This window comes from Chrysemys picta, chromosome 1, assembly GCF_011386835.1.
Source record: "Chrysemys picta bellii isolate R12L10 chromosome 1, ASM1138683v2, whole genome shotgun sequence".
NCBI lineage: Eukaryota > Metazoa > Chordata > Testudines > Emydidae > Chrysemys > Chrysemys picta.
The window spans coordinates 286463796-286476951 of NC_088791.1; the positions used below are offsets into that span (position 1 = coordinate 286463796).

The 13156-nt window shown below is 43.2% G+C and overlaps 1 protein-coding gene across 4 annotated transcripts in view; it reads right to left on the minus strand.

The window, feature by feature from the left end:
* Positions 1–13156, minus strand: part of TDRD3 (tudor domain containing 3) — a 278767-nt gene that overhangs the window by 93757 nt on the left and 171854 nt on the right. For all 4 annotated transcript variants that reach the window (XM_005296948.4, XM_042861717.2, XM_065581151.1 and 1 more), the window contains 3 exons: positions 8981–9052; positions 6426–6575; positions 5899–6039 (listed from right to left, as the gene is read on the minus strand). In XM_005296948.4, coding sequence (XP_005297005.2) covers positions 5899–6039; positions 6426–6575; positions 8981–9052 — 363 coding nt within the window. The remainder of the gene's footprint in view (positions 1–5898; positions 6040–6425; positions 6576–8980; positions 9053–13156) is intronic.

Consider the following 13156-nt stretch of genomic DNA (forward strand, 5'->3'; position numbering starts at 1 on the left):
CTTGTGACTCAGTCTCTCATCTGTAAAATAGGCATAGTGCTGCCCTATCTTACAGGTGTGTGATGAGGATAAAATACATTAATGACTAAAAGGCACACAGATAGTACAGTGACATGGGCCATATAGGTGAGTATATCAGTAAAAAAACAGGCAGATTAGAATGCAGCTGTCCTGGGGGGTGGGGGGAGAAAAACAGTGTTGGTTTAGAATCCATTCCTTTAGTGCCAGCTGGAGCCTGCCCAGTAAATCAGTTCTACTGTTCTGTCTCCCTTTCAGATAGACAAGGTGGGTGAGGTAATATCTTTTACATAGTTGTCATAGAGAAGATGGGATATTCTACCATGCACCAGTGATGCATCATCTCCTTTTGGAGCTGGAAATACTCAGTGTTCCTGTCTGCTGTATATGACAGCTACTCTTTTCATCAGGAGCTAAGCAGCACCCTCGGGCTGAACGGTTGAGAGCTAATCTTGGACAGGAACATAATCTGAGACCTGAGACCCACTTTCTCACACAGTCCTTGTAACATTCAAGGTATCTATGGATTCCAAAGGCCAGTCAATCTCTTCCTTCTCTTATATATATTGCACCAAAAGCTTCTCTCTCTCTCTTGCTCATTATTATATATAAAGACTGGAATGAAAAGAAAAGGAAGATTAAAACAGAAGGGTCTGTGTTTTAAAGCTGAAGGAGGCAAAACAATTGAACTGGAAGTAAGTAGTCAGGTACCGGTATAACAGCTAAGACAGAAACTACTTCATTGCTTCATAGTACACTAGGCAAAGATGTTGTGCTATCAGATTCTTTTATAGGATGTGGGAGAAGATAACATAATGAATGAAACCATCTTTGTTAAAAAATTCATTTCAATTAAACAACCATGCCTAATATTAGGGCTACAAAAGATAAAAGGAGGTGATTCTTCAATATCTAAGGACCTTGAATAAACATTTACATTATCACACCACCACCAAATCAGAACTCTGTAGTATGTAGTGTTGTTGTTGCTGTGTTGGTCCCAGGATATTAGAGACACAAGGTAGATGATATAATACCTTTTATTGGACCAACTTCTGCTGATGAGAGAGACAAGCTTTTGCGCTTACACAGATCTCTTCTTCAGGTCTGGTGGCAAGTCTACACGGACTGCAGTCACAGTAATTAAATTACTTTTACATGTCCACACTACACTCCTTGTATCAGTGGTGCATGTCCTCACTAGTGGTGTTTGCATCGATGCAGAGAGCAGTGCACCCTGGGCAAGTAACCCACTGTGCAACTCACCACCATCTAGGGTGACCAGACGTCCCGATTTTATCGGGACTGTCCCGATATTTGCTTCTTTGTCCCGCGTCCCGACCGATGTTTGGTCGGGACGCGGGACAAAGAAGAAATTTTCCCTTCCGCTCCGGCTCCGCCCCCTTCTCCCCCCATTGGCTCCCTCCTCAAATCCCCGCCCTGGCCCCGCCTCTTCCCCAGCATTCCTCCTCCCTCCCAGGCTTGCAGCATGGCGGTGCAAGCCTGGAGGGAGGGACTGGCGGCGGCAGTGCCTGGATCCTGGAGCTGGTAAGTCAGCTCCAGCACCCGGGCACCGGGCAGGCAAAGGGGGCCTGGCAAGGGAGGGAGACGGCGGGCTCAGCTGTGAGCCCCCCCGCCGCGCCAGAGGGCTTCTTTTCCCGCGGGCTGCCTCACCCGGGGCCGGGAGTGCAGCCTGGAGGCTGCTCCAGCCCTGCAGCCCGCGGGGCAGCGCGGTGGGTCCGGGCGGGGGCAGCGCGGTGGGTCCGGTCCGGGGCAGCGCGGAGCGGGCGGGTGGGTGGCGTGGGCTGAATCCCCGCTGCTGCTGGGGAGCCCCGCGCCTCTCCGTCCCGCTCACGGCCGCGGCTCCTTCCTGGCAGGACGCGCCCCCCCCCCCCCCCGGCTTGCCCCGCGCACCCCCCCCCCCCGGCTTGCCCCGCGCACCCCCCCCCCCGGCTTGCCCCGCGCACATGCGGCGCACATCCAGCTGCTCCTTCCCGGCGGGAGGGAGACTAGGCGCGGGGGACGCGCGCCGCATGTGCCCGGGGCAGCGGGGGGGCGCGTCGCGTCGGGAGGGAGCCACAGCCACGAGCGGGAGGGAGAGGCGCGGGGCTCCCTGGCAGCAGCGGGGATTCGGCCCCTGCCACCCACCCGGCTCCTGCCCGCTCCGCGCTGCCCCGCATATGTCCGTGGCGGGCCAGGGGGTGGGAGGCTCCGCGGGGAGGGCAGCGCGCGGGGCCTGCTAATGCCCCAGGCCCCTTAAATTTTTTGGCCCCGCCCCCTTTTTTGGCTCCGCCCCCGTCCCGATATTTTACGCTTGTAATCTGGTCACCCTACCACCATCTAGCGCAGGGTATTTTGTAAAGGGTTTGCAATGCCTCATGGAGGCAAACGAGACATGCAGGGATGACTAGGAACATGATTTCAAGATCTCAGGACGGTGTTTTCTCCATCCCATAATTTTATCTGCATCCTATAACATTTTGCACCTCTTTTCAAAAGCCCCACAAAGCCGCACAGCCACCATTTCTGTGAGAAGCATGGTTCCTGCATAGCTCTGCACTATTGCAATGAGCGTTGTGAACACACTGCGCCTGATCCTGCAGTATTTCCAGAGTCAGGAGAGGAGCCGCATGGAATATGTGCCATGGAAAGAAACAATTCCAGGTTGTTGCTGGCAGCTGCAGACAGTGTAGCATTGGTTTGGGCCTGAGAAACAAGTACTGACCGGTGGGATCACACAGTTATGTAGATATGGGATGGTGAACAGTGGCTGCAGAACTTTTGGATGCACAAGGCCACATTCCTGGAAATGTGTGCGAAGCTCGCCCCAGCCCTCCGGTGCAGTAACACCAAAATGAGAGTTGCACTGACGCTGAGCTGGGGTTGGACTAGATGACCTCCTGAGGTCTCTTCCAACCCTAATCTTCTATCATTCTATGAGGAAGCAAGTGGCAATCGCGGCACTGAAGCTTGAAGCAATGCCAGATTGCTACTGATCAGTCGGGAATCAATTTGGAGTTGGGAAAGTGTGCAGGGCCATTAATCGCATCCTGCTATGAAGGACTGTGACTCTGGGGCATGTGCAGGACATACTGGATGGTTTTGCTGTACTGGGACTGCATTGGGGTGATAAATGGCATGCATATCACTATTCTGGCACCAGACCACCTTGCCACAGAGTATATCAAGAAAGGGTTATTTTTCTATGGTATAACAAGCGCTGGAAGATCACTGGGGACATTTTACTGACATCCGTGCTGGATGGTCAGGGAAAGTGCATAACATATGAATCTTTAAGAACAAAGGCCAGTACAGAAAGCTGCAAGAAGGGACTTTCTTTCCAGACCAGAGGATTACCATTGGAGATGTTGAAACGCCAACAGTGAATGTGGGAGACACAGCCTACCCCCTTATTCCTGTGGCTCATGAAGCTGTTCACAGGCCACCTCGACAGCAGCAAGGAACACTTCAACCACAGACTCAGCAGGTGCAGAATTACAGCTGAAAGTGCCTTTGGCCACTTGAAAGGCCGCTGTCACTGTCTACTCACAATATCAGACCTCAGTGAAAAAAATATCCCCATGGTTATAACTGCCAGCTGTGCACTTCAGAATATCTCTGAAGCAAAGGAGGAGAAGTTTCCAAGAGGGTGAAGGTGGAATGGCTGACTGCTGATTTTGAGCAGCCAGATACCAGAGCTATAAAAAGAGCTATATGGCTCAGAGAGTGAAGACCATTTTAATAATGAGCCACAATAATGTGTGTTGCTGTTGTGTGGTGTGCCTGATATTGTTTTTTTGCACCCCAGTATGAATCTTATAAGTAGTGCTGTGCGAGTGGTAATATAACAGTGCAAATGCCTCTGTCACTATTATCTGTGAATGATGTCAGCCCCGGCCACCATATGTTGTGAACTAATAAATATGAATTAAGTTTCCATAAATAGAGTTTTGCTCCAAACACAGGCAAACAGACATTTATAACTGAATGAAACTTTATGAATACAGGGGACAGAACCTCTGAAGGGGAAAGAGCAGTCCTTTCCATTTCGCAAACACATATACCAACTGTCTCTCTCAAAGGTCAGTGTATATGCAGCTGTGATTGTCTGTACTCTCTGTGGGGGTGGAGTGGTAGGGATAGTGCAACAACCCCGGATCCCAGTGGAGTGTGGGGGGAAGAAGTGTAGGGAAGTCCCAACATGCAGTTCTCTATGGGCTACAGAGGGGGGCAAGCATGTCTGGCTGATGCTTCAGAAGCGCTATCATCTCCTGCTTCACATCACTCTCCTTTTCCCATGCTTTTCTCCTGTCTGCACCATCCCTGTCCATTCTGTCTGTAAGCTTGATCCTCCAAGCCCTGTGCTCAATACCCACAGCACTAAAGGCTTCCAAGATCTCTTTGAACATATCGTCCCACGCCCTCTTCCTTATCTGGCTGAGTTACTCCACTGGTGTGGTTGGAAAGACCCTCAAGGCCACATTTCCAGCTGCAAAAAATACAATGCACAGAGATACTATTGTGAGTTTATTCACAAGATAAATGGAAACTTGGTATACTGAACTCACTCCCCTTGATCCACACAAGTTACAAGCACTACATTCTCACTTCTGCTTGGAATCCATAGAAAATGGTGGTAGTCCCAGCCATGGCAAATATGGCGCCTGGGCGGGAGAGGGGCAAGCTGGCACAGTAAGGGGGAGGGGAGCTCTCAGGCATGAGTATATGCAGATAGGGTAACTAAACTGAATACTGGCACCATTTTCCACAGGCAGTGGTGACTTTAGCTGATATCTCACTCCTGAGGGTAACAGAGGCTGAAAGGGAGTTGCTCCTGCACACGTCCAGCTGGAGACCGGGTCCATAGGCTGCTAGCCTGTATGCTGCAATGATGCCTGCTGAGTGGTGTGGTAAAGTGTCCTACCATGGTAGAAAAAATAAGGCAGCCATCCCCAGTAGTCTTCAGTAGAAGATTGCAGAGTACCTCAAGGAAACTTTCCTCAAGACCTCTATGGTTTTAACAGTTGGAAGAAAAACTAAACATATACAATATTTTTATGATTATTAAGCAATTATTAAAGTAGGTCAAACTAGTTTACTGTCTCTTCTACGGTGCTGCCCCATTGTCACAAATGACACCTCTTTCCAGCAAGATGTCTGCCTCCAGCACTAAAACACAGAAATGTCAATTGCCAGCGGCCACCATCTTACAAAACAAGAGACCTTATTTGCGACCCAGATAGCATGGAGTTCCAGGGTGAGAATGAACAGGAGTTTCCCTGCTCTTTTATTACCAGTTTAAATAGCAGAAGCAGTACACATACCTTGGCCCGCGCCGCTTCCCACAGCCCCCACTGGCCTGGAGTGGCGAACCGCAGCCAGTGGGAGCTGCGATCAGCTGAACCTGCGGACGCGGCAGGTAAACAAACCGGCCGATCCCTGGTTTAAACACTAAACATATTCTTTTGATGATAAACCAATATTAATCCAGAAGGAAAATGGTCTTAAAATGTCTTGCTTTGGGCTCTTAAAAAGTGCTATAAAAATGCCATTGATTACAACAGTTAAGTTACTTCGACTTGCAAACTGCTGCATTTATTTTAAAATTGAAGAGAGAAAAATATTTCTGTAATGAGACTATCACAAAATTTGTTACAATTTTTTGTTTTGCAAGAGTTTCTACACAGTTGCAATACACAGCCTGATTAATTGTATCCTCCATGAGTTAGGTATTCCGTGAAAATAAACCAATCTCAACAGAGAGTAAAATACAGAAATCTATACCTTTTATAGAAACTGAAGGAAAATTCATTATCTCATAGTTTTAGTCTACATGTCAAATACGGATATTTAAGGTTCCATTTAGATCCTCAGCCTTACCAGTTCACGATAGACACCTTCATTTTTCCCCTCAGGTTTTGTTATCTTTTCCTTCTGGAACACTTCTCTGTTTCGATTCCCTCCAGCACTCACATTAAGATTGCTTCTAGTACTGCCACCACCTCCTCCAAATGTCTTGGTCTTTAGATAAGAAGGGAAATAAACATTCAGTAAACAACACAGTTAGGAAAATAACCTTTAAGATTATGCTACTACAGAATAATGCAGTAAATCTCAGGTAACTAAATGTTTATCGTTATCCTTTATATAGACAAAATATTAATTCCCATAAAATAACAGAGTAATTTACTAACTAGAATTTCCCTATGTCCAAACAAGGGTGTAAAAAAAGTTATATAATTTTAATTTTTATGAGTTGCTCTGAGGTAAATCATAAAAATAAAATTAAATGGAAAACTGTAAGGGAGGATATAAAATAACCCAAGGATTAAACATGTTAAGTTCCATAGCAATTCAACAATACCGAACACAATAAATCAAAGTCTGTCGCAAATGTATATTCTAACCTCCTTGCTCTTTGCTACTTCTGCAATAGCAGCTGTTCTCTGTTTTTCAAATTCATCATTGTCTCCAACAGGCTTAGCAGTGCTCATCATTTGCAGAGTCTTTCTCTGATCAAGTTCCCTGCTGTCCACTTGCACAGAAGACACACATTTCTGTAACACAAAAAGCAGTACTACAGAAATTTACTCTCTCCTTTTTATTTTCAGTTACAAAACAAAATATTCATATTTCATTAGAGTATTAACTTTTGAAAAAAGTTAACACAAAAAATATACAGCTAGGACAACTAAACATCTTGGTTGACAACACATGTCTGGTCAACGGGAGAAAGTATCCTTCAAACTTTCACCTCTAGTAAAGGAGGAGGGGATCAAAATTTTGGCACACAGTCTTACCCTCCAAGGATGGAAGATCCAGTTAACAGGGATATGTGGCAAGAAAGATTAGAAGGGGAAGTTTTCAAAAGCCAAAGTTAAAATTTTTGAACTTGACTCACAGGTGCTAGCCATATATTCATTAGGTAAACCCCTAAATAAAAATGATCATTAGAGGTATTAAAGCAAATCCCATGGTCTTCTGTGGGAGTTGGGGATGGACAACACCTCTAAAATCTATTAAGTGTTTAACCTTAGACACCCCTAAGTTTGTATATTTTGGCTCACATACACACCAGATATCGGATTGTGGAGCAGCATTTTGCGTTTGCCAACCACATAGAGCTATAAGGTCTCAAAGATAACTAGTGTTGAACAATTCTCTGGATGACGGGTTGATCAAGTTCAGTACTTTGGCAGAGATCAAAGGATTCACCAATATCATCACATGATTGATTGCAGGAGTTACTAGGGATCTTAATAAATAATCTGAAGTCCACGCCTGCTCCTCTGAAATATCTGGAATTCACAGGGACACAACTAGATACTATTTATTTTATTTTTATGGGTCCAAGATATCGAGGTCAGAAACAATTAAGCAGTCAGCCAGAGACATAGCTACAGGGACAACTGTGCCTTAGACCCCTTTTTAGCCCCTCTCAAATGCATCTCTTAGGTGACAGACTGGGCCTTTGCACCTCATTCTGGGTGGAACCTCAGGTCTGACCACTTACAGACTGGATCTCTAGGCTTCAGTCCCACTGGCTCACAACTATGTTAACAACCCAATTTTGGCTCCTGTAAGAATTTCCATTTGGGAGCCAGTGAAAGCGTATATTAGCAGTGACACAAAGCAGTGTCTTTCAAAACAAAGCATTATATGTTCATTCCTCAAAGGTATAAAGCATTTTTCTAAATTTGTTAATAAAATGAAAGCTCTAAACGTGCTCTTCCTTCTAAAAATTTAGCCTATTAGTAGCTCTGGGAGGTACAGCTTACTCCCATCAGTGAACCTATCCCACTCACAGCATACTCCCCGAATCTCTGCCAATCTGGATGTCAGCTTCCATGTGCTCACAACCCACTCTCACACTCCTCTTTCCCAAGGACAGCATTTTTTCTTAAATTTAGGATTCCCTTTGATCTTAGCCTCAGCCTAAGAGTAAACCATCCTAGCCTGGATGAGTCAGTTGGGGTATTCCCCAATAAAAAGCTTTTCCTTAGTTTCCTCCAGGACACTCATGTGTGTCATTGTTTCATTTCCTATTGGTTTCTCCCTTAACGGTCTCTTTTGATTTAACTCCTGGCAGTTAGGCAGATTAATATCCGAGATAACTGCAGGGCATATGATAGTCATAAAAATAATACACAATTCCCTCATTGTCCACAGCCAGTATTATCTTGGACAATGTATTGAATGTTAGCCTGGATATTTGCCATGATGTCCATGGCAAAATGTTTCAATTACTTATAAAGGATCAGAGCCTGACACCCCTGACTTCAATCTACCAAGGTCACATATACTGAAAAGTAATCTCTCTTTCCCACACACACACTTTCATTAGCCATTAGACTGCATTTTAAGTTATTTTCAGGGTGTTTTGGGATTTTATTTTTTTAATTGTAAAGAGACAATTTTGATTATGACTTGAAATCTATGAGGTGTTGGAGTCAGCAATGTTCCCAATTATCTAAAGTATCAATTTGGCATAGTGATGAATATTTAACTAATATTTTGAAAAAATGTAAAAAAGTATGTTCTATTGAAACATCAAAAAGAATGTATTAAAATGAAGATTTCACACTTCCTATTACATAGGGAAATATTCACTTTATCCATTCTAACAACAGAATCATAGAATCATAGAATATCAGGGTTGGAAGGGACCTCAAGAGGTCATCTAGTCCAACCCCCTGCTCAAAGCAGGACCAATTACCAACTAAATCATCCCAGCCAGGGCTTTGTCAAGCCGGGCCTTAAAAACCTCCAAGGAAGGATACTCCACCACCTCCCCAGGTAATGCATTCCAGTGCTTCACCACCCTCCTAGTGAAATAATGTGTCCTAATATCCAACCTGGACCTCCCCCACTTCTAGTCATTATGGTTTTAAAATTATTTTACAAAATATTAATCCTGATTACATCTATACCAAGGTCAAAAGTAAAAAAATAGTTACTATACCTGCCCAAAAGGCACAAAAGGGGGTGGTCCACCTTCTGTTCCAATGTTACTTCTATTGTGTTTTGATAAACTCTGTAAAATTTTAAAAACAGCTTTTGATTAACAAGTTGCAAATGAAAACATGGCAAGGTTATCGGACAAACATCTCAGTATTTTGGGAAGTTAATGGAAATAGCAAGATAAAAAAATCCTGAACATTATAAAACTGTTTGCTTTATGACTTTTATCAAGCATTAAGCTTGAGTAATGAATCTCAAACAGGCAAGGCCCTTTAATATCAATATCGCTTAGATAAGGTAAGTTTTTTCAAAAGCAAAGTCCTTCACAACATAAGAATTAGCTAGTCATTCAGTAGCAACCTGTGCACTGTATCCTAAAACAGAGAGATGAAGCTAGAATATGAAACGAGTGGCAGCTGATATACTTCCCTACTAACCCTCTGATGTAGATTTATGAAAACATAATCATACCAGATGTGTAACTTACCACCTCTTCGCCCCCAAGTTCAACACCAACCCACACCTAATTTCAGGAAGGAAAGACTCTAGTGGGAAATACAAATTGACACTAACGCAGCTCCAAGCTATGCATACATTAGCTGATCTTCAGCGTACCATATAAAAAGAAAAAGTTGTTTAACTGAACAGGAACGCTTGCTGGAAAGGGTATTTATTTTACTGCACCAACTAGCAGTGTCAGGATGTTTAGTAACAGAAAAATTACATTCTTGATAACTATTTTCTGTACATTAGCCATAAAAATAAACTACATGATCTTGTGGTCCCTTCTGGCCTTAAACTCTATGATTCTAACACTTACATCAAAAATAAGAATTTACTAGTATAATTATTAATTTAGTTCTGACAATGTACTTGGTACAATGTACAAAAGGGGCTTGTCTGTGCAGAGCTCATTGAAGGATCAGAGCTATTCTGTTGACGCTATTCCACTTTGTATAAATAATTAAATATTCACTCGGCCAAAGACAGACAGTGAGAACAACTCTATAGCCTGATGATTAAGACACTCAGCTAGATGGAAGAAGGAGGTGTGGATTCAAATCCCTTCTCTGAATCAGACAGAGAAGATTAATTTTGAGTCAAACAAAACTGCATCTTCAGAGAATAGTCTACTTGTTTGAAAAATTTCACCTAGCTGCAATAGCTATGCCAGCAGAAAGTCATAGTGTAGACCTAGCCTCACCATATAAACTTGGAGAAGTCATAACTTCTTTGTATTTCAGTTTGCCCATCATTAAAATGAAAATACTATCTACCTCATTGAGTTTGCGAGTTAACGTGTATAAAGTGCTTTGAGATCCTTGAATGGAAGACATTACTGTGCGCAAAGTAATAGGGCTAGTCTACACAGAAAAAGTTTTATCAGCATAGCTACATCTCTCAAGGATTTGAAAAATCCACAGTTTTGAGAGATACAGCTATGTTGACTTAACCCTTGTTGCAGACAGCATTAGGTTGGTTGATGGAAGAATTCTTCCACTGACCTAGCTACCTCTGCCTTTCAGGGAGGTGGATTACCTACAGTGATGGGGAAATCCCTACTGACATTGTAGTGAGTGTCTCCATTGAAGCGCTGTCGCATTTTAAGTGTAGACATAGCCTTATACAGCCCCACCTTCCCTACTTCCAAATAAATTACAGCAGAGGCTTGACCATACTCAGCTGCAAACTTAGCAGAAACAAGAAAGCTCCAGAAAAGGGGCAAATGTATAAAAGTTTTCAGGAAAAGAACTGTTTTCATCAAATGAGAGATTTAAAAGACTACTTAGTTTGAAAAGGACATACATGAGAAGAAATAATAGACATATACCAATAAACAGTAGCTATATAGGTGTTTACACTATGCTCTCATCAACATAATATCTAACATAACAGGACGTTCCTATATGCCCTTTCCAAGAACACAAAAATAACAAGGCTTTGAAAGCCATAAGACTAATATAATTTAAAACAGTAAAAAGAAAATTACACAGTATCTTGCATAAAAAGTGATTTATATGGGGCCTTTCTTGAGCGTCTAAAAATTACAATCTATATAAAATATTTAATTTCATCCTCAGAGCAATTCAGCCACTTCTGGGGTGAACTGCAACAGTGGTTTTAATAGTGCTAACAATACTACACAATATCGAGGAATAGGAATTAGCCATTTTCCCCTTATTCTTATGGGCCTGATCCAGGAAAGCATTTCTATTCATGAAAGCACTAAAGAACATGGTAAATGTTAAGCACTTATTTCAGTGCTCTAATAAATCAGGGTGATAAGGAGTGACTGTGAAAAAAACTGATCCAAGATATATCACTGAAGTAAATAAATTTAGTGAGATTCACAAAAGGATTATTCATTTATAGGAATAAAAATAGTTCATGTGGTTACATTAGCTAAGATACAATTACAAGGACTATAAATACTATAATTACTTCTGAATAAGATGTTCTTCGGGGAACAAAAAGAAATACCACCCCAATGGTAAATAACTTGACAATTAAGTGAAATATAGGACTCTGACTCTCTCATCTGAAGTATGCAATATTGGCTATTGTAATAGGTAGAATATTGGAAGAAATATATCTGCTCCATTTACTTTGGAAATTGATGTAACTCGCTCCTGCATATATGGAATACCAAACTGACAACACACACAATTATTTTAAAAACAAAGTTGCTTATCTGTAACTGGAGATTCTTTGAGATGTGTGGCCCCTATCTGTATTCCACCGAGGGGTTCTGCGCATTCGCCATGCATCAGGAGCCGGAGCTTTTGAAAGCAGTACTGTTCGGAGGTAGGTAAATGTATGGCTTGATTGAGGTGGAATTGGAAATCACCTTGAGTAGGAACTTGGGGTGAAGGCAGAGAGAGACCTTGTCTTTATGGAAAGTCATGAAAAGAGAGTTCGCCACCATGGCTCCCAGTTTGCCAATCCTCCTAGACAACGTAATGGTGATGAGGAAAGTGACATTCATAAAAAAGAGAGGTAGCAAGCAGGAGACCATAGGTTCAAAGGTGGTGGTCGTCAATGAGGTGAGGACTAGGTTATGGTTCCATAGGCTGAATGGGAGGGTATTTTCAAAAAAGGCCCTTCCAGGATCATACAAGTAGGGGGTGGTCAAAAATTGTTTGACCATCCACCGATGGGTGAAAAGCACTAATGGCAGCTGACTGCAACTTGATGGAATTGAGGGCCAGCCCTGAGTCCTTCAGAAAGAGTAAATACTCCAAGAGTAGTGGGATGCCACTTTGGAGACAAGGCCCTGTCATGTAGCCCAGGAAGCAAAACGTGTCCATTTGGCTCAATATAAGCATCTTGTGGAATCTTTCCTGCTACCTGAAAGGACATCTTGCACAGCCAGAGAGCACTCCTGAGCTAGTGGCGATGTCCATCCGAAAACCAAGCCACCAGTTGAACAATGTGCAGGTTGGGGAGTCTGAATATGCTATTGTGTTGAGTCAGTAGCTCCGGGAATGTCCAAAGCGTGAGTGAAGGGTGCTTTGAAATGCAGAGGAGAAACAGGAGATAGAATTGACAAGGCCAGAAGAGGGAGATCAGGATGGTTGTTGCTTTCTCTCATCTGATCTTATGGATTACTTATACTAGGAGTATTATACTAATACTCACCAGCAACCACACATCATTGAACAAAACCACTAACCCAGGAACCTATCCTTGTAACAAACCCCGATGCCAACTCTGTCCACATATCTATTCAAGTGACATCATCATAGGACCTAATCACATCAGCCATACCATCAGGGGCTCGTTCACCTGCACATCTACCAATGTGATATATGCCATCATGTGCCAGCAATGCCCCTCTGCCATGTACATTGGCCAAACCGGACAGTCTCTACGCAAAAGAATTAATGGACACAAATCTGACATCAAGAATCAAAATACTCAAAAACCAGTGGGAGAACACTTTAACCTGTCTGGTCATTCAGTGACAGACCTGCGGGTGGCTATATTACAACAGAAAAACTTCAAAAACAGACTCCAACGAGAGACTGCTGAGCTAGAATTGATATGCAAACTAGACACAATCAACTCCGGTTTGAATAAGGACTGGGAATGGCTGAGCCATTACAAACATTGATTCTATCTCCCCTTGTAAGTATACTCACACTTCTTATCAAATTGTCTGTACTGGGCTATCTTG